This window comes from Strigops habroptila, chromosome 1 (genome assembly GCF_004027225.2).
Source record: "Strigops habroptila isolate Jane chromosome 1, bStrHab1.2.pri, whole genome shotgun sequence".
Classification (NCBI taxonomy): Eukaryota; Metazoa; Chordata; class Aves; order Psittaciformes; family Psittacidae; genus Strigops; species Strigops habroptila.
The window spans coordinates 24,955,669-24,977,766 of record NC_044277.2 but is presented as its reverse complement, the minus strand read 5'-3'; the positions used below and the strand labels follow the sequence as shown (position 1 = coordinate 24,977,766).

At 39.1% G+C, this 22,098-nt stretch overlaps 1 protein-coding gene across 7 annotated transcripts in view; it reads right to left on the bottom strand.

Annotated features, from left to right (window-relative positions):
* The window catches only part of RUNX1T1 (RUNX1 partner transcriptional co-repressor 1), a 119,576-nt gene that overhangs the window by 84,177 nt on the left and 13,301 nt on the right, over window positions 1-22,098 (bottom strand). For 3 of the 7 annotated variants that reach the window (XM_030475706.1, XM_030475716.1, XM_030475698.1), the window contains exon 2: window positions 15,090-15,262. The exons of 3 other annotated variants lie outside the window; for them this stretch is intronic. In XM_030475706.1, the coding sequence (XP_030331566.1) occupies window positions 15,090-15,177 (88 nt within the window). In that variant the 5' untranslated portion in view covers window positions 15,178-15,262. Of the gene's footprint in view, window positions 1-154; window positions 1,960-15,089; window positions 15,263-22,098 lie in introns of those variants that run through there. One more of the 7 variants, XM_030475735.1, reaches the window with a different exon arrangement.

The following is a 22,098-nucleotide window of genomic DNA, read 5'->3' as shown; positions in this document are numbered from 1 at the left end:
GCATCCACGATCGCTCCGTACCCGTATCAGCTTGCAAATCACCCTCTATATTAAAAGAGAGAGGAAAAAAAAATAAAGGAAAAAAAATACTATCAAAACAACAATTAGCGTTTCCTCATTTAAAACCAAAAGAGCTGCAATAATTTCAACTCACCAGGCATCCTTGGATAAAATATACCACACTGTAAATGGCTCTCTCCTAAAAGCAAGCTTATTTAGGGCTCAGTGCCTCCTGTTCTGGAATGAACAGAGAGAAACAAGGAGGGCCATCAGAACTGGCTGTGGCAGCGTAGCTGGAGGCAGGATGCTGGGCGCGTGCGTTTGCCAGGCAAAGACAGATGGAGAGCTGACACTCTGTATTGCACTTGGAGCAGAAATGTGAATGATGACAGGAGCACATGTGGCCTTGAACCCAGCCCTGTCTCTTCAGGCAGAACAATGACAGGGATGTGTGTGCAAATTATCACAACCCCGGCTCCCCTCAGCTGACTCCTTTTACTCTACCTTTCACACCAAGTTCCAGATGACCAAAGAATAGAAACTAAAATGCAGAGTGATAAGCCAAACACTGAATTATTCATTTTCTTCTTTAAAAGTTAACCCTTTCTTTTGCTTACAACTACGAAAGAAAAAAGCATTGCTTCCAATCAGCTCTCCTCCAAAAGTAGAAACAAATTCATTCTTTCTTTTAACAGCCATAATGTTGCACTCCATAGGACTACGTTTGTTTATTTAGCTGGAAATTCAAAACATGCACGAGGATATATATGAGAGAGTCCCCCTCGTCTTCCTCCCCTCCCCACACTTTTTTCATTATTATGCTGTTTTACTATAGTGAACGGAGTATCAAAATCACTCCCTTTCTCAGATTCTCAGTAGCATGTGTAAAATAGAACACACTTAGAAAGCAGACCACTTTTATTTTACTATAGTGCTTTTAACCCCCTGGGATTCCTGCATTGATATGTTCCAAACATTTGCAGCTTACTCTCCTTTACCTTGCATGGTGATCCATGGGGGATGAAAACAAAATCTTCCCTGTAAAGCTTTTTCAAAAGCTAAACAATCATGTCCTCCCAATTTCTGATTTTGCACACCCCTTAAATGTTTATCCTTCGCATGAATAACGTATGCCTGGCTAGGTTCAATGCACTCTTCCCTATTAAGCTTTAATGGACACCATGATACATAAAACTACAAGTCTTTGTTATAGTGCTTTATCTAAAGCTGGCTATTTTCTTCTCCGCGGTCCCTCTTTAGTCCTTTGTAAAACATCTTTGCCTCTTAGGAGAAACATACGCCTGACTCGCATGCCTTCTGTAGCACGTATAGCCTTGCACAAAATTCCAGGCACAAGAAAAAATATCTTCTTTTTTAAAACTCTCCTCCCATTTAGCACTTGCAAAAGCCTCTCGTTTCCTAACGAGTATTTCTCCAGCAGTTAACATGTAGGTCCTGGTTCTGACTTTGCCTTTGCAGTATAGGTTTAAACCCATATAGAAAGGCAGCAATTCTCAGTCAGATCTTCAGCAGCCACATTCCTGTCAGTGTAAAACTCATCTTTTTGTACTTATTTATACATCCCCCTGATTTTGCTTTATGCCATCCTCTGCCTCTACTATGCAGAAACAACTCTGCTTTCAGGCCTTCCTCTTCCTTCCTCTAGCTGCCACAGAGCCTGATAACGATCTGTTTAGGAAAAGGACACACATGCAAAATTAAGCACAAAAAAACCCCAACCCTTCCAATATCCGGACTGAACTCATGAATATTTCTCACTTAAAGCATATGAGTCACTTAATTTACTGATATTTCCACAATAACTTTTTAATGCTATCTAGCTGCCACCCTTAAGCTTCACTTAAATGGGAGAGAGACTCCTAACACAGGACTGGCAAATTCAAGACACTCAAAGCCGTGAAGGAGCAGCTCCCTTCGCCCCAGTGAATACCCTGGCACTGACAATCCAACGTGTCTGCTTGAGGTGGGTCTTCACCTTTATCAGATATCTACTGCAATGAAGTTGTCTAATGGATTTCTGAGTGTCAGAGAGCCCAAGAGAAACACTGAAACATGAAAATGTTTTCATGACAGACCGCTTTCAATAAAGGGGGGAAAGACAGAGGGGAAGGGGAGAAAAGCAAGGGAGACAAGCAAAGTCTGCGCCACCAAGGCCTTTAAAGAATTTCCCATTCTTTTTGTTTTATTATTTGATGCACTACTTAAAACCAGTCAGTTACTATTGTATTTGCTGTGTTGTTTTTCTTTTTTAATGCTGTACTCTACATGAAAGGAAAAACATTTTCACAGTTGGAAATGCAACCTTTCATCAACATAGATGCAGCCTGAATCAGCTTCAGAGTAGAATGTAACGTGTCAAAGGTATGAAGCATTTTAATAAAACCGAACAATATTCATTCTTAAAAGAAGGTCTTAATATCAGTACATTGTAAATCCACAGACCACGGCTCACGAAATTGAACTTCCATATGCTGTGTGATTATGCATCTTTCTTCTGTGTGTAAAAAGCCTTTTTAAGCTGTTATCTGACTACAGTAATTACCACTTAAATTGATCCACGTCAACAAAACCTGGATCCCTGGAGATTCTCACCTAGAAGTCTGCTTGTGGAAGGGGCTAACAGAATGCCTGTGCATCTGAGACTACTTCAGCATTTTCTCAAGCAGCCAGCTGCATGAATAGTTTTTCCCTCTCATTATTTAATACACTCAGGCAGGCTGCAACCCATTTCGCAGTACTCCCTGAATAAATATCTGTGGATATTTATTTGCCCTGCCCACCCCCATTTTTAAAGCTTGCCCTAACAGTTTTTGCACCAGGTCTGAAATTTTAGCAGGCCAAGCAAAGGTGGACAGTCCTTTCTGTAAAACGGTTTTGTTCTCCACTAAGAAAGGCAAGGCAGTGGTTTTAACACACTGTACCACAAGAGTTGGTATTATCTGTAATACCAAAATGAAAGGCATACAGAGAGTGAAAAACCCGAAGTTAATCTTCAGCCAGTTTCTTTATGGTGCGCATCATGCTACACCTTTCTGGGTGGGAACCAGCTCGTTCTTTGACAATCATTCAAAACACTTTACAAAATAATTTTAAATAATCCTCTACAACTCCTAATCTTGAAAATGGGTAAAGAAGGCAGAACAGTCTCCATATTTGTACATGTGAAGGGGGAAAATAAGATTTTTATGCAGTGGATGATAGAAGGTCACCAAGACATGGATCTGATGGAAAAGAGAGATTCCAAACAATCACCATTTAAAAGTGCAGAGACTGCCTTCTACACAAGGCTTGCTTAATAACAGGGACTGGAAGTCCACTGAAACGCATCTGTAGTTAATGAAAGCTCTCTATTAACAGTGAAGGAAGAATTTAACTCAAAGCTTTTCTGTAGGACTTCTCAACTTCCCGCTCTACTTATAGCAGACTGTTGTGATACATTGTGACTTCACACAGTGGGTATTAAGTGAGTTAATTCAAAGGAGCTGAAACCTCATTGATCCTAATTGAAAGCAATACACCCAACCAAATAGTTTTCTACCCCATCTGCTCTGGCCTGCCACCAGCTATTCAATACAAGAGAATTAATAGTTTCAGATATTCTAACAGACCCAATAAAAGCACTCATTTAAGCAGGACTGCATTAACAAAGTGAAAAACCAAGGGCAAAATGGGTTCAAATGGAGCATTTTACTCCTAGTTGGCTTTAACAAAGCTGAATAATGCTTATTCTGACTTTTTATGTGCAAGACTTGATAAACTGAATGAGAAGGCACTCAATGATCAGCCAACGAGCATTGATGAATGGTCATTAGGACCCCTCCAAGCTCAGGGAAGGCCATTCCACAAAGTGGCACACCAGCTTGAAAGGGCGGACTCACTAATGTCCAGATTTCTCTGCTTGCTTGTTCCACTTTCACTTTCAGACCACTGGCCACCAAATGAGGCTGACATATTGGAAAATAATCTTTTATGGGCGAGTGGTAAATAAAAATGGAGGCATTAGCTGGGCTTTCAAATTCAAATCTGCTAGTTTTGTCAGCCCCCAAACGTTTTGATTTTCCACCCAGCTGGAAGCTATTAGTGTTTTCTTAAGGCATCCCACTGACAGGGCAAACCCACCTCATGTGTGAGCTGTAGAGCTGATGTGGGGGCACAGGGGACGACCACTTCTGGATGCTTTCTGAACTTTATTCTGTGAATTGTCCAACCAAAGTACAGTAAAGGCAACACCTTCACGAGAAGCTCACTAATTTCTTGCTGCCCAGTATCTCCTATCACCTGGTGCAACAGTAGTCCACCTAGGACTGTACCTAGGGGGGTACCCTCAGTGTGACTTTTTCCATGACATAGCTAGCCTCCCTTGTTTTTACTGCACTACCACAAAAGAGCTCAAGCTATTCAAGAATGGCACTTCTTTCTAAACTCCTAATTCTTTGCTTGGAAAGGGAATTAAAATATTCCAGTAAGATATGTGCTTATTTTTTAACAGTAGCTCTTAATGCATGCAACACAAAACATTCTCCAGATAACACTAAACATTTCCCTAAGCATTTCCTTATTGGCAAGGCTTTCCAGACTTCTGGGAAAAAAAAAAAAAAGGTCAAATAGGATCTTTAAAACATACACAGCTTTGTGAAACACAGACTAATTGAGATTACCTGCACAAATACCTCAACAGTTGAGAGCTAGAAACACTAAGCTGGGAAGAAAATATCCTTGGTTGTCGTAAGAGAAACTGTTCATTATGTTACCTCTGGTACTGGATTAAATTCAGCGGAGGTGAGAAAGGACTCATCTCTTGTTTCAGTTAAGTAAAATTAGAAGCCATACTATTTCAACAGGATAATCAGGAATTAGTCCTCTAAAGACTTCTCTGTTAAGAAAAGGCAACCTTGGCAGTGGATCAGACTTAGCAACCTAGATTGTCTATTGCTTTCTGATCAAAAAAGAACAACAACAACAAAAAAATTCATTCTTGTTGAACATTGCCAGAAATCCCAGTGGCATTCTGGTGTACTTCAGTTTTTAAAATACTGAAAATACATGTAAAGATGTATCATAGAAGAAGAGTTCCACCAGAAATTGACTCAGAATGGGAGGGCCACAACAGGCTGCAGGGCACATGCCCTTTTGCTCCATATATACATTTTAGTAAGAACACTCTTGTGGACAAACTCACATACATGTACCTGTGTTGGTGTCTATTTCTTTCACTTGATCTGGGCCAAACCAAGTTTTGCCTTGCATTTTTATCAGATACAGTATTTTCCATAATGTGGGTAAAGTGAATTAGAATTGACTGCTAATTTCTATCATCATCTGGATTCAAAGGATATTACCACACCATCTGAGCATAGACACCACTGAAGCACTTCAGAAAATTTGATATTGATTTGATATTATTTCTGAAAGGACACCAGAAAACATCAAAGACGCCGTCTCACCGACAGGAGAAAGAAAACATTCAGTGTGACCTGGGGAAGCCTGGACAAGAATATCTTGTCATATTTTAAGATCCAAAAAGAAAAGAAAAGAAAGGGAAAAGAAAGAAAGAAGAAAAAAAAAAGTTTCAAGCTATCAGTTGCTTTTTGACTTGAAGCTCAGAGTGTTTGCTCATTTAGCATGGGTAGGGAAACTCCTCCTGCTGTAGTATATTAACCCTCGTTTTGACCTCTAATCGATGTCTTTTCAATGCATAGGATTTTCATAATAAAGATAATGTGAGAGCATATTTGTGTGAAAGTGTATCTACCACTAGCCATAAATTCGAGCCTTTCATTTTTCTTTGTAACATGTCAATATTTGTGACACTAACTAAACATATTTTATTCATTTGACAAGGACTGTTACATTATATTGAAAACTTTTGTTTCAATGTCACCACCTCCCCGTTTTGACTGATGGAGAGTTAGTTTTGTTAAAACGCAAGGGGTGATAGCGTATGCTCCAGTGAACTTTCCCTCCTCTCAGCACCAGAGACAAAAACCTGCAGCTCTGCTCTGTGCTGGCAGCCATCTGGCCAGCTTTCTCTCAATGCCTGCCCCACACCACACTGCAGGCAAAATTTCAGGGCTCTAGAGCTCTGTGGAGCTATTCATGACATACCAATTTCACATTTTCTGCTTGTACGCTTGCAACAATAAATGCTAATGAGGACTATGAATGACATTTTTAAAGACAATAAAAAGGTCTCCAAATCCCTTGCATATGGAGACACTATTTTCTAAACTTCACCTTCTGTTAGGGAGCCATTACACTCTAAAGGAAAAAAATAACCTAAGGAGAACAATGAGATGATCAAAGCATAACCGAGTCCTTACGAATTCCAAAGAAAACAATGCTTGCAAAGCTAGCTTAATGACAGACAGATTTTATGCTGATGTACAGTGGTAACACTTGAGCATAGTAACTCTCTTTTTTGTGTCCTGGGTTCAGCTGTAGCACTGAAACTTCTTATGGGGGGGGGGCGGATGGGGGGAGCTGAAAAATTAGGGGGGGGTGGAAGCCATAGCAAATCCTCACTTTCACTGATCACGTATAACCCCACAAGCAATAGATTTAGACTTTGTAATTACAAATCTCTAGATGAGTCCAAGAGTAAACTGTTACCATTAATTGATTTGGAATGCTACGCTTTCATAGAGATTACTGTACTGATCAAATGTGGTCAAGAGAAATACCAAATTTTCATTTTTTCTTTCCCCAAATCTGCCTTCCTTTGGCAACGCTATTGCTAAAAAACCCCAAACAAAAAAACCAAACAAATAAACAGAAAAAAAAAGGAAAAAAAACCCAAACAAAAAAAAAAAAAAGAAAAAAAAGAAAAAAACACAGAAGTTGCCTTTATTCTTGGTACTGTCTTTTGCATTTAATTAAAGACAGCTTCTCCTTAACAAGGATTAAAAACACTTTCAGGAAAATCCACCAGGTGGAGCAAATACACAGCAATACACAACATTTATTTATGCTCCTACTGCCATTTTCAACAGGGAAAATGTTTTATATGGAAATATTCTTACCTCTTGACCTCCCTTCTTCACCCTTTTGTCACATATTGATCAATTTGTACTTCTTTACCACATTTATAATGGCACAAAGGCTTTGTTCATAGGGGCCTTCATACAAAGCTATTGTTCCAGATGAGTTTCAACATGAATTTGCAATCCACAACAGTCATCACATATATAAGGGAAATTAAAGAATGGTATTATTCAAATATATACATGTCTATATTCAACTATATAATGATAACATTGTGCTTGTAAAACAAACTGACAATCATTTAGAAAATAAAGCTTAGTCTTAACATCAGGCAGTCAAATCTTCACACTGGCCTCCACTACAATGGGCTGGAAGCCTGGCCATTCCGCGTATCTTGTTATGTGTAGTGCCGGTAACATCACAGCAGCACCACTGTACACTATGTTGGTGTTTACTATTAATGCCTTTATTTTAGTATGACATGCGTCAACTACTAAGTAATTTCAAGAGCGCAGTGAATGAGGACCATAAATAAATATTTGAGCAGATCTAGGACAGCTAAGCGTTCATTTCCCCATTTAAATTACTTGCTTTCCAGAGCCAGGTGAGAAAGCCAATTCCTCAAGTATTTTAACTTACCCTGATGAATGAGAAGGTCTAATGGCATAGAGGCAGGGGGGTACCTTTTTACATGAAGAGAACTAAGTCCTAACAGAAAAGTGGTTATGGATGAGTTTTCTCACAGTTATAATAGGACAACCCACTGGCAGACCCTGTAATTGCTAAAATGGCAAAGCAATATTACCAAGTGAACTGCTCTAATGCAGTTCAGCATCTGGAAACACAGCAGAATCAGTACGCAGACTCATTCAACCCCTGATGATGGAAAAGCATTATCATTTGTGAGTGACGAAGGGAAGGCACTGATTTTAATTAAACTTTTTTTTTTGTTTGTTTCCATTGCTTTCTTAGTTACACCTCCTATCATGTTTTCCTCTCACTTTTCCACACAGTGCCCTCCGTCTTCTCGCTGCCATCACATCTATTCCTATGTTCTTGATTCTGGGGCCACTTTCTCACTCTGCTACACAACTGCCTTCTCCAATCCACTATATGACTTGTCTGCTTCTGCTACCTTGGACGTTCATCCTCTCCCACTTCTGCTTCCCCAAAAGCTAGATGTTCCAGAATTTGAAGCTGTGAGTACTACCATAAAATATTACCCACATAAATTAACACATAAAAACCATCAACAACCAGAACTCTTAACATTAAGGACAAACACTGTGCCAGTTAGGTTTCCACTAGAAAACTGAACCAGAATGGGATCTACTTAACATGCAATCAGAGGAGCACACCACGCTCCCTGGAAGCACGATGTGTTGACACAAGCTTTGTGCTTTTAGTCTGACCCAGACAAATCCCATCATAGCTAAGGAAAATTAACATACAAAATCTTTGTTTCTTTAGGAACGGGGAGGAGCCTTGAGGAACACAGGCCTTTAAATATCATTTCATTTTATCTAATTGTGTTATACTCCACATGGTGCTTCATTGTAGCCATTCAGCAGAAAAGCAGGAAAAGAATGCAGAGGTGATTATGAAGTGTAATTTCATACCAAGAGCAAATTACACCACTTCACACTAGCAGAACATCTGCAAAGAGCAGCAGTAAGTGTTTGGGCACAATGTAAGGTGCCAGTTTTAATAAAGCCCAACCAGCTTGGGAACCGTTATCTGTGAGAACTTCACTTAAAGCAAGATTGTTACAGCAGAGACTTGCAGTGATGCTCAAGATAAATTTTTTTTTCAAACAGAATGCTGATTTCAAACCATTATCTCTGAGGCATTTTTGAGGTGGCAGCCATGGATTAAAGGCTATCATTTTCTGACATTTTCAAAGAGGAGCAAGACACCACACCTGAGAAAATAGTGGTTATTGTCATCACCACGTGTCCACAGAGAACTTTCTTTTACTATGCTGCTGGTTGAGGTGGGCAAAGGTTGTAGATTAGGATTAGATTAGGAACTGCAAAAAACAAAGGCATGTGAAACACTAGAAGGAGGGACACGACTTATATGACTTGTAAAGGTTTAACTAATAATGCTTACATACAGATACAATTTCCTCTGTATGTACAAACTCTCCAGGAAGATGACACTGACCACAATGCATAAACCATCTTTTCTTCATTCTGTAGATACAAGCAATGCTTATTTAAGCTATGGCTTCTTTACAGGACATCAGAGACTTGAAATTACACGTCTAAGTAATTCACTTTTACTTAAAGGCACCTTTATACCAGAATAATCTAAGGAGTTCATAATGAAGAAGGGGGCCTTATTCTAAAGGTGAAGGATTACATACATATGAAGAGTTTATTAGATCACGATTATTGATCTGATACACAGAAACAGCTCTTTTGTTGCACCATCTCCTGCAAATCCTTCTTAGATGGAGGATTAGTGGCACAATAGATCATAATGACTCTTTTGGTCCCACTGCACTATCAGTTTCCAGCTGCGCATGCCCACTGAAAGCTACCTTCTCTCATGAAGGGTCCCCAGAACCCTTACGTGGCAATGTTTACATGCAAGAAAAAAAGTATATCCTTAAATCTGTGTTACAAAACCCTAATGAAATATTAGCAGGGAAAATACAACTAACTGCTGAAATTATTTCGATCTCACCTACAAAGTACCAGAAATCATCAGCACATGAAAATGTCCTCTAAGACTGCAGGCACAACTCTATAGACTGGACCAAATGCCTTCAGTGCAAAAGCAAATGAAACCTTCATTAACTTTCAGCTCTCCTTCTCCATTCCCACAACCACAAATATCTTTCTTGGACCAGCTTCTGCCCACATCAATAAAAGCCAATAGTCACATGCTACACTCATTTTTGCTGCAAAGCCATACCAATTATGTTCCCTCCCTCTATTACTTGTACCTTGTGATCTTAAGCTCTGCCAGTACAACTACTAACAGCACTGTGCTATAAACCAGAGTATTAAAACTACCCTAATAAGAGTCATATTCTTCATTTACCATTCAAACAAGAAGTCATAATTCTTCACAAATAATAAATTAAAAAAAAAAATATTTAAGACCTTCACCTAACCGAACATTTTAGTATCTTTCAGCTACAACCTTGAGTTTTGCATGCCAATAAACACTTTCTATCTATGTGCCCAAACCTGACCAGTGCACAGAGCCTTGCCTTGTGCACCCACATGACTGACCTCAACAAACAGCAGCTATTAGGAGCAAGGACTATAACTGACCCTCTCCCAACATTTTAAAATTGAATACCATGCTGGACATCTAAGCAAATCTCATGAATAATGAGAATGGAAGTGCCGATAGCTGCCACCGCTGTTTTAACAGTCCATGCCAGAACAAACACTGGCTTGGTTTGCATCCACGGGATGAATAAAAATTACGTTGCCAAGCATGCTGAAAATGAAAGACATAAAATGCCAAGAATGATGATTATGTTAATGATCACTAAAAAAAAAATAAAAAATAATGTTTTCAGAAGGTTATTTGCTGCATACTACAAACTCCACCTGAAAGAATTTGCTCCTCACAAGATTTTACCTCTGAAAATAAAAGGTCAAGCAAGGGGAGAAAGAATAAAGTAAAAGGAAAAAGCCACAAATTCAGAAGAGAAAGGGTTAACATGTTTTGTTTCAGTCGCTATTATACCACTGCCAGAAATATAAGGAAAGACTAAAAAGAGCCAATTTTTTTTGTATTATTATTCTTTAAAACAAAAAAATCAGGCCTATCTGTCACAGGGTTGTCCGCGCTGGAAGAACCGGCAGGAACCTCAAATTCCTGACCAAACCCTCTTCCACACAATGCCTCCTGAATGGAAGGAACCCAGGCCCGGCAGAGATAGCCCGCTGTCAGGAACCAGCCCTGACGTTTGCGGACAGACGGGGCCGGCCTTGCAGGATGTCAGAACAGCAAACTGCTGTTCGAGATACTGGGTTTTCACACACTCCCAGCCTGGATGTTTTGCTCTTCAGGTAATTAAACAAGGAAACGGGACTGATGCGTACGAGTCTGACCCCTGCGCTGTGGCTCCGCAGTTCTGCATATCGACTTCCGCACGAACCGCCTGGAGCATCAACAGTCTTCTACTCCCACTCCCGACACCAAGCTCTAAAACAAATCCTCCTGGAAATATCTCCTGCTGTCTTTTCCTTTTTTTCTTTTTTTCTTTTTTTTTTTTTTGTTTAAGAAGGGCTAAATTACTTGCTCTGTTACATGCGCCTTGCTGCTTTCTCATAAAAAAAAGAAGCAAAAAAGGAAAGAAATGGGTACTTTGGGGTAACTGTTCTTCAGCCAGCCATTCAAAATATTAAGTATCTGGGGGAGGGGCAGAACAGACAGAAAGACAAGGCAAGGGATTTCCAAATTAATGCTTACTTTAAGGTCATTACTCAAAATTAAAAAGATCCTGAAAAGTGTTTCTGATTCATCCAACCAACTGCCAGACATTCACTTACTTAGAAATAAAATTATTCTGATTTAAGCATTTTTGAAGAGTCTTTGTCTTACAATAGGACATAAATCATAGAACCGGGCATTAGAAAAATAAACCCATGTTTTCTCTCTTTTCCCGCATATTTAAGAAATGGGAAAAGGCAGGTGTTACCACCTATACTCAGTGAAACTCCCTACACAGGCTGCTCTGTGACTGGCCTAGTTTCTACGCTCTTTAAAGGCTATTTAAACAAAAATTATTTTTTAAAAAGGTAACACATTCCCCCTTCTTTCTGAAAAATCCACAGAATAGAATATTGGCTGAAAAGAGAAGAGCCCAGAAGAAAGAGGAGTACAAAAGCATGCCTGCTTGTCTGTGTTCAACACAAAGAACATTAAATGAAAACAACTGGCATGCCGCCAAATTCCTATACAGGCAAAGAGATTCAAATAAATTGATTTCACGCATCACACTGACCTGGGATCAGTGAGCAACGGTACAATACACTCGCTGCACCACGTGGGGCAAAGCCCATTAACGTTATCAGAGCCACAGTACGTTAGCAAGAGGGGGAGAGGAAAAAAAGAGAGAGAACCCAAACTCTGCAAACTCAGGGGGAAAAATTACTTTGAAAAAGGAACTTCGGCTTCAGCTGGAGTGCTTGGTTTCAGTTTACCAATAAATACATCATATTGTGAGTGCTCGTCCTCTGCTCACCTCAAAGGTTTCAAAGATCGTATTTTCAAATTAAAATAAATACTAATGTCACACACACACTCCCCTTCCATTCTACTTTTAACACAGTTGTTCTCAAACTCGGTTATTCTCTGTAAATTTCCTCCCTTCCCCATCCGTCAGCATTTTATATAGATTATGGGTTATTTTCTTTGTACTTCAAAAGCTGGATTCCTGCCCAGGATACTCTTACTGGCTCAGAAAGTAAAGCTGCAGAAATCAGCCGCTGCTCTCAACTGGTCCAAATCAACCTGACCTACAGAATAAAACACCCTATTTGCAAGGCAGCAATGAGCAGCAGGACCCCAGCTCCCTTTGCAGAGTCACCCAGGCACGCTCCCTCATCACGAGGCAATCTCTCCAAACCAGTGTATTTTGAATTTCACTTTCTTATGACGTATGAAGTAACCTGTGTGTGCTGTGGAGTCTCTTCTTGTCATCCCGGCTTTGTTTTTCATTAAGATCTCTCACACTCCAATCAAGAGCAACGCCAGCAAGCCACAGGTGTGCACCACATGAACAGATGAAAATTTGATTGTGAGCTGTGTAATCACAATTTGCTGTCTATAATACACTCGTCCCATTTTGCATCTGTTGTATGTTAGAAGGGGGGTTTATTATTTCCATTGTACTCTAAGATACATACGTAAGCAAACAATTGTTCTGAAGGTAAAAAAGGAAAGCAAGACAAAAGACACTGCAATAGCAAAACAAAGATAAGTATGCTTGAAAAGGATCACATCAGCAAAGGTAGTCTAATGCTACAAGAGGCTGTTGCTTCAAGGAGATGATACTCAAACAGCTTTAATTTTGCCATTTTGGTTTTAAATACCAAGTCAAATCTCGTTAGGCACAGCAAAGTCCTTATCAAGTTAAACTCTAAGAATATTGGCCTCTTCTCTCATCACTCATCCAAATTTAGGTATGGAGCTTCTTGGCTATTTAAGACTAAAATTTTTGAATGTGTGACAAACACATACATCCAGATATAGGTAACTTACCTAGTCACCTCATTTCAAATAGATGTCAAAATGGGAATGCCCAAAGATCTAACACTTGCTGAACACCACTGATCACTGTCTTTTATAAAGGGCTACAAAGCAATTTTGGATTATCTTCATCACCATATACAATATCGTCAATTTTGTAAGTTGTGCTATAGAAAGGATGTGTTTATTTTGGTATAAGGCTACACAGACAGAACTGCACAGGAAAGGGAACCAGCAGCTTCACAATGGCTGAGATGTGCCTGCACCTAGGTGATAGAGGCAGCCTGACCTGCCCATCAGTTAGCAAGACAGATAATGTGCTGTTCCCTCCCATTTATGAATATTTCAGTAGTACAACCAGATCACTTGGACTTTATAAGGATGAAGTGAATTTCAGTCGTATTAATTCTCTCTCCTATAAAAATGGATAGTATTAGAAAACATGCCTATGTTGTAGGAAATTTCCATTATGTTGCACGTGCTCTGACAGCAAGAAACCTCAATAAGCTTCCCATTAGTATGCCAGCACTGAATGCTCCAGGCATGCAATCTTTACTTTTACATTTATTTATTTTTAAAATCCTTTATGAAGACCCATATGGTAAAAGAAACCAAACAACAACCACCTGTACGGGGTACACTTGCAGTTCGAAAAATAGACTGTAGATAGAAAAAAGGAGAATTAGTCAGAAGCTATACCACTGCTAAATTAGCAAAATACAAATGAAAGAAGAAACCCTGCTAAGATTATTCATTCTTTTTCAATGCTGACTGTGTACAGGAAGGTCCCAGAGAAGCATTTACTTGTTTTAAACTGAGCTAGGAACTTGAATTAGAATGCAAATTCATTCTAAATAAGATTTCATTTTTTGAAAGGATGTTCACACTGGTGCACAGAACCTCAGCCCCATCCCCTTGCCATGAGTGATGTGCAGCATCCCGCTGGCTCTCCCAGCTGTGCTCCATCTCCTCTCCACACCCCACAGACAGAGCAGCATGGGCCACCATGTCTTGGGTGGGCAGATTAGAGATATGATCAAGGCTTACCTGCCTTCAAAACTAACTGGAGCATAGTCTGGAGTGCTCAGACACTGTTCATTTTATTTTGGTATCATACTCTATCAAAGCTATGTCATAGGTGAAATGGTCCAACACTGAGAAAGAAAGTATCAGAGTGCGGGAAAGCACTTAAACTCAGTTTAGTTCTTGCCATCTAGACACGCCATTTTAGGAGAAATAACGTAGTTACAGTAAAGACAGGAATGACAGTCATAGATTACCTAGAAATTTTGTTCTGCCATAGCAGATTTACTTTTCCAATATGGTAAAAATCTTTGCACAAGAAACAGAAATATCCATTCTCAGTGTCATCTCAATCCCATTTATCACAGATTCTCAATGCAATGAGTTTACCAGAGACTTCCACTAAATTACAAACACAACCATTTTGCCAATGTGATTACAACTGTCCCTTAACCTGGGTGCAAATACTGTTCCAATTCACAGTTCAGGAAGCTAAACTTCATTATTTTCACAGCTCGGCCAAGTGATATTTACATGACACATAAAAAGCATCTATGTCATCAAAAGTAAAAAGCACAGTTGAAACTTCCACACATATGTATTTTAAGCTAAGGAAAATTTTACAAAAGTCATCACTGACGGATTTTATTGGCATTACTGTACTTAAGAATTGCAGTGACATTAAAATGAAGACACCATCTTCATTGATTTAGGCAGACTCTTTGGAGGCTAAAGGGAAAGATTTCTTTTTTAATTACAGTTTACAAGGCAAGGTACAGTCATTAAAAATAGCTTCTAAAAGGTATGCACATTACAAAATCAAATATTTTTCTTTTCCTTACCTTGACAAAATTCAAAGTTCCCTTTTTTCCGGCAGTCACCTATCACTAAACTCAGTGCTCTCCAAGTGTTTCTTTTGACAGATATCATTCTCCACCAATCGCTCTGCTAATTTCCTCTTTCCTTTTCTGACTGGGACAGATATTATGTTCACCAGCCCAGAGAGCAATCTTTTCTATTGACAACAACAAATGAAAAAAAGAAAAAAAAAAAGAAGGAAAAACAAAAAGAAGCAGATATCACAGCCAGTTTGAAGCACCACATCCCTTCATTTGCATGATAATAGCAGTCTTTTAAATAAAAAGGTAAGACAGAAACGCTATCATTCTAAATCAATTACCCACATTTTCTTAGTTAACATAAAGCAGTACTTTAAAACTGTATTAATTCTTTGACAAAGGCCGTTTCATAAGTTGCTCATTTAAAACAGTTGACATATAGAGAGCAATGAACTAAGGGCAGCTCGTATTCCACCATGAAAATACCTATTAGCTAATTCTGTAAAAATGTTTGGGTTTAAATACATTCATATAATATAAAATACTACATACTTTACCTGGTTCAACAGAAGCTCTAGAGAATCATTTATTAAACCAATATGGTTACTAAAAATAGAGACCTTGCAGTTACATATCGCTATACTAATTTGGATTTGTAAATCATAACAGCAAACACATTTAAACAAAGGGAGATCAAAAAGCTATTGATATATTTACACATCACCCTCCCTCTTTTGAAAAGGCAATTTCCCTCCCACTCCAACACCTACAAGAACTGTTTATTTGGGTTACACAAATACTTTGTCATTCATATGAGTCTGTATTACAGCATTGCCAGTTTTACCAAGACATTAATATGCTTTTCAGGGGTTCGTAATTATGTCAAGGCAGAAAGATTTTCAGAGCCAGGCACACAGAGTTATGTACATGCTTCAATCTGCATCCACTATTCAGGTATTTTGAGACATAAAGTAAAGCATGCAAAAGGATCTGGACGCAGCTGCATGCATCTAACTAGGAACCCAGCCCCAACTCTCTCCTGGGCTAGATCTTACTGCAAAAAAATGTCTTGCTCAAGGGCATTTGCAAAAGCTCACATTTGTGTTTGTGCCAGAAATTGCAATCTTTCCCACTAACAAGCACCCTCCTCAAATCAAAACAAACCCTCCCCAAGTTAAAGTTAAGTTACAGAACAAAGGAGTTCACCACTCAAAGTCCTTTCTCCCCCCTGTTTGTGGTCGGATGTTTCTCCGCAGCCCTGACACAAACCAAAATTCTACCAATTTCAGTGAAAACAAGAGGCCTGTAAGAACTGCGGGACTCTTACCCAGGATTTGGCAACCAGGAAGCTTTCAATACGAGACAACTGCCTTTGGCATCTGGAAAATAATCTCAAAAATGTGGTCTGGACTCCCCAACATGGGCGCAATAACTACTTTTCTAAAATTATTTTTATTTTATATGAAATTCTCTAGTTGTCACCATGTTCTTCATAGGCAATAAATTTACCTTTCAGTTGTGCCTTATCACGAATTTTGTGGTTTTCAATTGTCCAGGCTTTTGCGTAACACTTTACATTTCCATAAATGCATATAACATTCCCTGAATTGTTATTATTGTTTGATCTCATTTTTATGGTCATAAAATTATGTGCCTACCAAAACTCAAAACCCCTTCACTGACCGAGTGGTCCTATTAATTTCACTGAGATCATTTAAACATTAAGTTTTCTACTGAGTGACGATAGCACAATCTGGTTGAAATATGGACTTACAGCGGAACATTAAATTTACATCATATTTTGGATTCAGAATTACACACAGCAGTCATCTGTAAAGATGTATTCATGTTTTGCTAACCTTTACTAATTTGGCCACTAGAAATAATTATGATCAAATATGTTAAATTATGTAACATATAGCAATTCAATATTTGAGTCTGCTGAATAGCATACTCCTTTTTGATGGCTGGTAAAAGATTTTTAAACCTCTTACTGCAAAAAAAAAAAGTAAGTTCTTACACCAAGAAAAAAAAAAACAACAGTACCCATCTGTCATCCACTGTACAATGAAGACATCACTTTAACTTACTACTCTTCCTTTGTTTCAGCCCCATGTTAGTTTTCTCTATATGCCACATTTTCCAAAGTGATGGATGCATTCTGCTATACCCATTCTACACTAATCTCCTTTTCAAAATTTATTTTTGCCTCCTGAATTGTAAACTGCTGCTGTTGTTCGAATGTACATGCAAAATTGTCTAAAGTTTGAACTTCACTGAAAGTAGAATGCCTCAAACAATTTGTCGTCTTACAAGAGTGTTATAAAAAGGGATCAACATGTTGTATTACCATGGAAATTTTTAAAAACATACTTTCCCAAACAAATATTACTTTTTCTCAATGGTATGAAGTAATGAAAACCACATGTGTAAATCTGCGATCCGTGCAGTAGTTCAAGCTGCAGCTAATAGAAAATACAGAGAGTGAACTCTGCCATATAAAGGATTCTTGTTACAGAAATATAATGTGAAAACCAGATGCAGACAGAAAACCTTAATCACAGATGGGAATGTAATCACTGGCATACAGAATACTTTCTTGATCAATCTCAACCATATGAGAAATGTATTTATTTTCTAAGGAATGCAATAACTCAAGAGAGTCTTCTATTTGAATTCAGTTAACCTCATATTCACAGGGCTTTTATCTTATATGTGGAGAGAAGTGGGATATAACCTGAGCCAAGATTTTTAGAAGAGTCATTGGCCCTGGAAAATCATTCATGTATCAGCTTATCTTTCAAGGAATTAATAGGATGTAAAGACTACAAATATCAGGATCAGCCTCAAATGAAATCAACCATTATTGCACTTCCTAGTTATTGCCAGAAATCCCTTCATCACCCAAGCACTTCTCTGGTTAAATTTTTCCCTTAATATGTGGTTCTTCAGAAATACCATGCTACAAGCAGCACACTTGCACTGAAGTTCTGTAAACTGGAAAATAAAAGTTGAAAACTAAGTTTATTCCGGGCTTCCTTCTAACTGCTGGAAGTCCCAAAGAATTTCCTGCACCCACCCATCTCCTGGGTGTCAGCAGGTAACAAAGGACAGCAGCACATTGCAGCCACCCAGTAGTTATATCAAATGTTTAAAATGCAGATTGCCTTCCACCAACTACTCAGACCAAGGCAGGACCAAGGTAACTCCAGTTTTCATTGCTGGTGACATTTCTCCTCAACTTTTAAGAGATGGAGATACTACAGTACTAATAAACTCCTCACATAAAATACGGAAGTTGCCATTAAAATCTGACAATCAAGTTCAGAATTCAGGTCACTGATACGCTACCAGTAGGACCCACCTACACTGTTACAAAGGTTTAGCATCTCAAGGCAACCACACTCCTACAGTTCATTAGCCAATTCATGTAAGTTCATGAGCAATTCATTTGCCTAGATAAATTTTACACCTGGTGATTGAACTGGACTGTTACATTACACTGCAATATAAAAACCTGATGCTAGGAAATAGAAGAGAAAAACCGTTCAAAGATGACAGACCTCCAGGCTCATGGGTACCAGCAGTGGTAGTTTACAGTCCCTGATCCCTCCTTCACCCTCCTCTACCCAAGAATACCACTGGTCTTTGCATAGCACTGCCTGACTGTCACAATTCACAACTGAGCTTATTAAGGTAACCCAAAGTTGGTGTTCATTTATTTTAATAGTACTAAATAACATAAACCACAATGATTTGGTAGCTGTTACTCCAAAGGTGAGAGGGGTTGACAAAATCCTTTGATGGGCACACGCAGGCAGATTCTCCCTTTCTCTTGCCCTCTTAGAGCCTTGAGGTTCCACTACCATCATCCCAGTGTAGGTGTCTGCAGTAAGAAGACACAGACTCTTCAGTACCCTACCACAGGACTCCCAGCAATGGCTCATCACAGTTAATTCTGCTGAAGTTCCTGTAAATGTGCTTCCTTAATTGAATGCCTGTATGCTAGGTGACATTTGAAGACAAGTACTTGCTTCTTCCCTCCTGTGTTAACAACTAGCAAACCATTTGATGAAAATACTTTGATTCTACCACTGTAACAGCAGTTCCTTAAACCATCTTGTCTCTTCTGCCATTTAACTTTACATTTCTAAGACTGTGGCATCAATAGATAGTGCAGAAGTCAACATTGAACACTAAAGAAATACGGGCTGGATATGCTTGTCTTATTTCTTAACAAGCATGCCTAGATTAATAATAAACTTTGGCCAGATATATATTTTAATTTGCATGTTTTTCATATAGCATCATCATCATGTGAGTAGAGTGCTAAAAATGGAGCGAAATCTTCCAGCTGTAAAACAGTTCCACGTGACAAAACAGAGAGGGATGCTGAAAACTCCTGCTTTGTGTCATGTGTGAGTGTGTGTGCCTGCGTCTTCTTTTTCTTCCTCTCATCTAATTTCATCTGCAAGAGACTGTCCCTAGAGGACAAGAGAAGAGAGAACCAATTATATCCAGAGGTTGGTTTCTCCAAAATGAAGGCATCTGTTCCATGCCAACGACTTCCACATGGAAGAAAAACAGAACTTTGAAGGCATCTGCGTTCATGGTTGACAGTTGCAGATCTTAGGGTCTACCATAATTGCCCAGCTGCAAACATGATTTGGTTGTTGCTGTTGTCAGCTGATCTCCTTGCAATGAAAAGAGGGAGTTTAAATAGCTGGATAAAAATCAGATATTCTTCCACAATACTGACACCTTTTCCTTCCTGAAGGAGGTATTTTTCTGGTGCAACGGGTTTGATGGAAGTAAATTGCAAAGTGGTTTTTAAATGAACATTTTACAAAATATGCTGCTTTAAAATGCTATTCTTTAAATAACGTACAAGTCCAAGCACAATGTGCTCATTATTTGTTAGCATTTCAGGCTGATATTTTGTAAGAGTGATTCAGAAACCAGCATGATTCACCAGCCACATAATCCTGCAGCTCACTTTATTTAGGCAAGTACTTCTCAGTAAAACCAAGAGCACACCTGAGCAGAAGCTCAAGAGTTTTCACCCAAAACGCATATGGCAGATAAATACCTAGCATGATATTTATCACTTAACCCATGTCACTTCCAATGTGAGTGGATACTTTCCAAAAGACATTTAAAAGAAACACTACTGGTAGTCCAAAACCTGGCTTACAGCATTGGGTGTGACACCTGCAGCAAGATACTCAGCAATGCTGTGCACCTTCACTGCTAAAAACCAAACCAGTAACAAGCAGCTCATTCAATGGAGCAAGACCCTGGCTGATTGTCCAAAGCACAGCACTGAGTGCCATTTAGGGGTCTGAGGCTACAATTAAAACCCAGCTGGCCTAAGCAGAAGATGCATTTACATTCCCTATCCTGCACTCAGCAAACAAAAGTGGATCATAGTTTCCAGAAATATTTCATGTACCTCATGAGTTTTTGTAGTTTTCTTACCTACAACTTTTATCAACAGCTTGAAAGGAGGGAGACGCTGTGTTAGGGAAGTGCCTTTTATTTTATTTTATTTTATTATTTTTTAAATAGAATTCTTTATTATTCTGCTGGATTCCAGCTGCAATCCCAAACACACTCTGGAGCAAAGCCATTCGGCCCTTCCAGCCAGGTAGCCACACAGCTTAGGAAGGACAGTACAGACTCCTACGCAGTTTCCCTCGCCTGGTACATACCTCGAATTATTATGAACGCATGAAGTAGTGAACCTGGGGGGACACAGTAGGCCTGACGCTTCCCGACTTCTAAATTGCCTGCAGGAAGGACAAGAGTTGGGAGCAAGGACAATTAACACAGCCACCTGCTTCCTGTGACCTCCTGAAGAGCAGGCATGCCACTGATGACTTGCTCTGACAATGTCACTGAGGTCCTGCCCATCCTTCTCTTCCCACAGAAGCCACAGGATAATAAAAACAATAGTGGCCAATAATAGCTCTATAAGAGAAGGAAAAATTTAGGTTTGGCTTCAAAAATAAAAAATTAACATCAAAACCTCCCCATGTGAAAAGGATGGGACCAATAAATCTCAGAATGTGGAAAGGAAATTATACACTGATTCACTTTTTAAAACTACTGTAGCTGTTATTTACTCTAGCTGTACATTTCTCTGGAAAAATTTGGAGCAGGCAGCTGGCTTAAACACAGTTTAACACAGCTCTTGGGATACAGAAGTTGAGAATCCTGGCCCCACGGACTCAATGGTAACCTCTGAGAGTACTATTACAGAAGGAACACACTTTTTCTCTCCTTTATATGGAAGTCTTGTCAGATAAGTCTATCATTTACAATTCAAAGAGAATTACTTACTTTACATTAAGACCTGAGCTAGCCTACTTTATTAGGGTCATATCTGGATCCAAGTGTCAGAATCAATCCAAGAAAATATTGTTAAGATCACAGACATGAGATAGCAGCACAGAAAGCCTGAAGGTCCAGATCCTCAGACTGGTGTTTAGACAAAGAAACACCACCTTCAGTGAGAACTGGGCATGTGAATACCATGGAAGATGAGCTCCAGTGCTTTAATTCAGTGTTTACAAGCTGTGCTGACCCATGGAGTTGCATTAATCAATCATGGCGCACATGAAATGCATGTATCATTCAGACTATTCAGTTCAGTACGAGTTTCCTTGCTCATCTGCAGCATGCTTTAATACAGGTTGCAGCATGCTTTTCCAGCATTAAGTGGTTTGCCAACAAGCTTTAAAAATAATAAATAGTACACTCATGAAACAGCTTTTGCTTAATGATTCCTAGAACTCGGTGACTTCACTCACTAAAACCTTTTCTATAACATTACTCTTAAATACTTTTAGCAATGCCACCATTAAAATAAAATAAAAAATCATCCCAGCACTTCCATCCATTGATAGCACACCCACAGGTGCCATTATCCCTAAATTTGTTGGCAGGTTTGTCTGGCACCACTACGCTTTAATGGCTTTGGCAGCAAACCCCACCTGGATGTCAGTGAAAG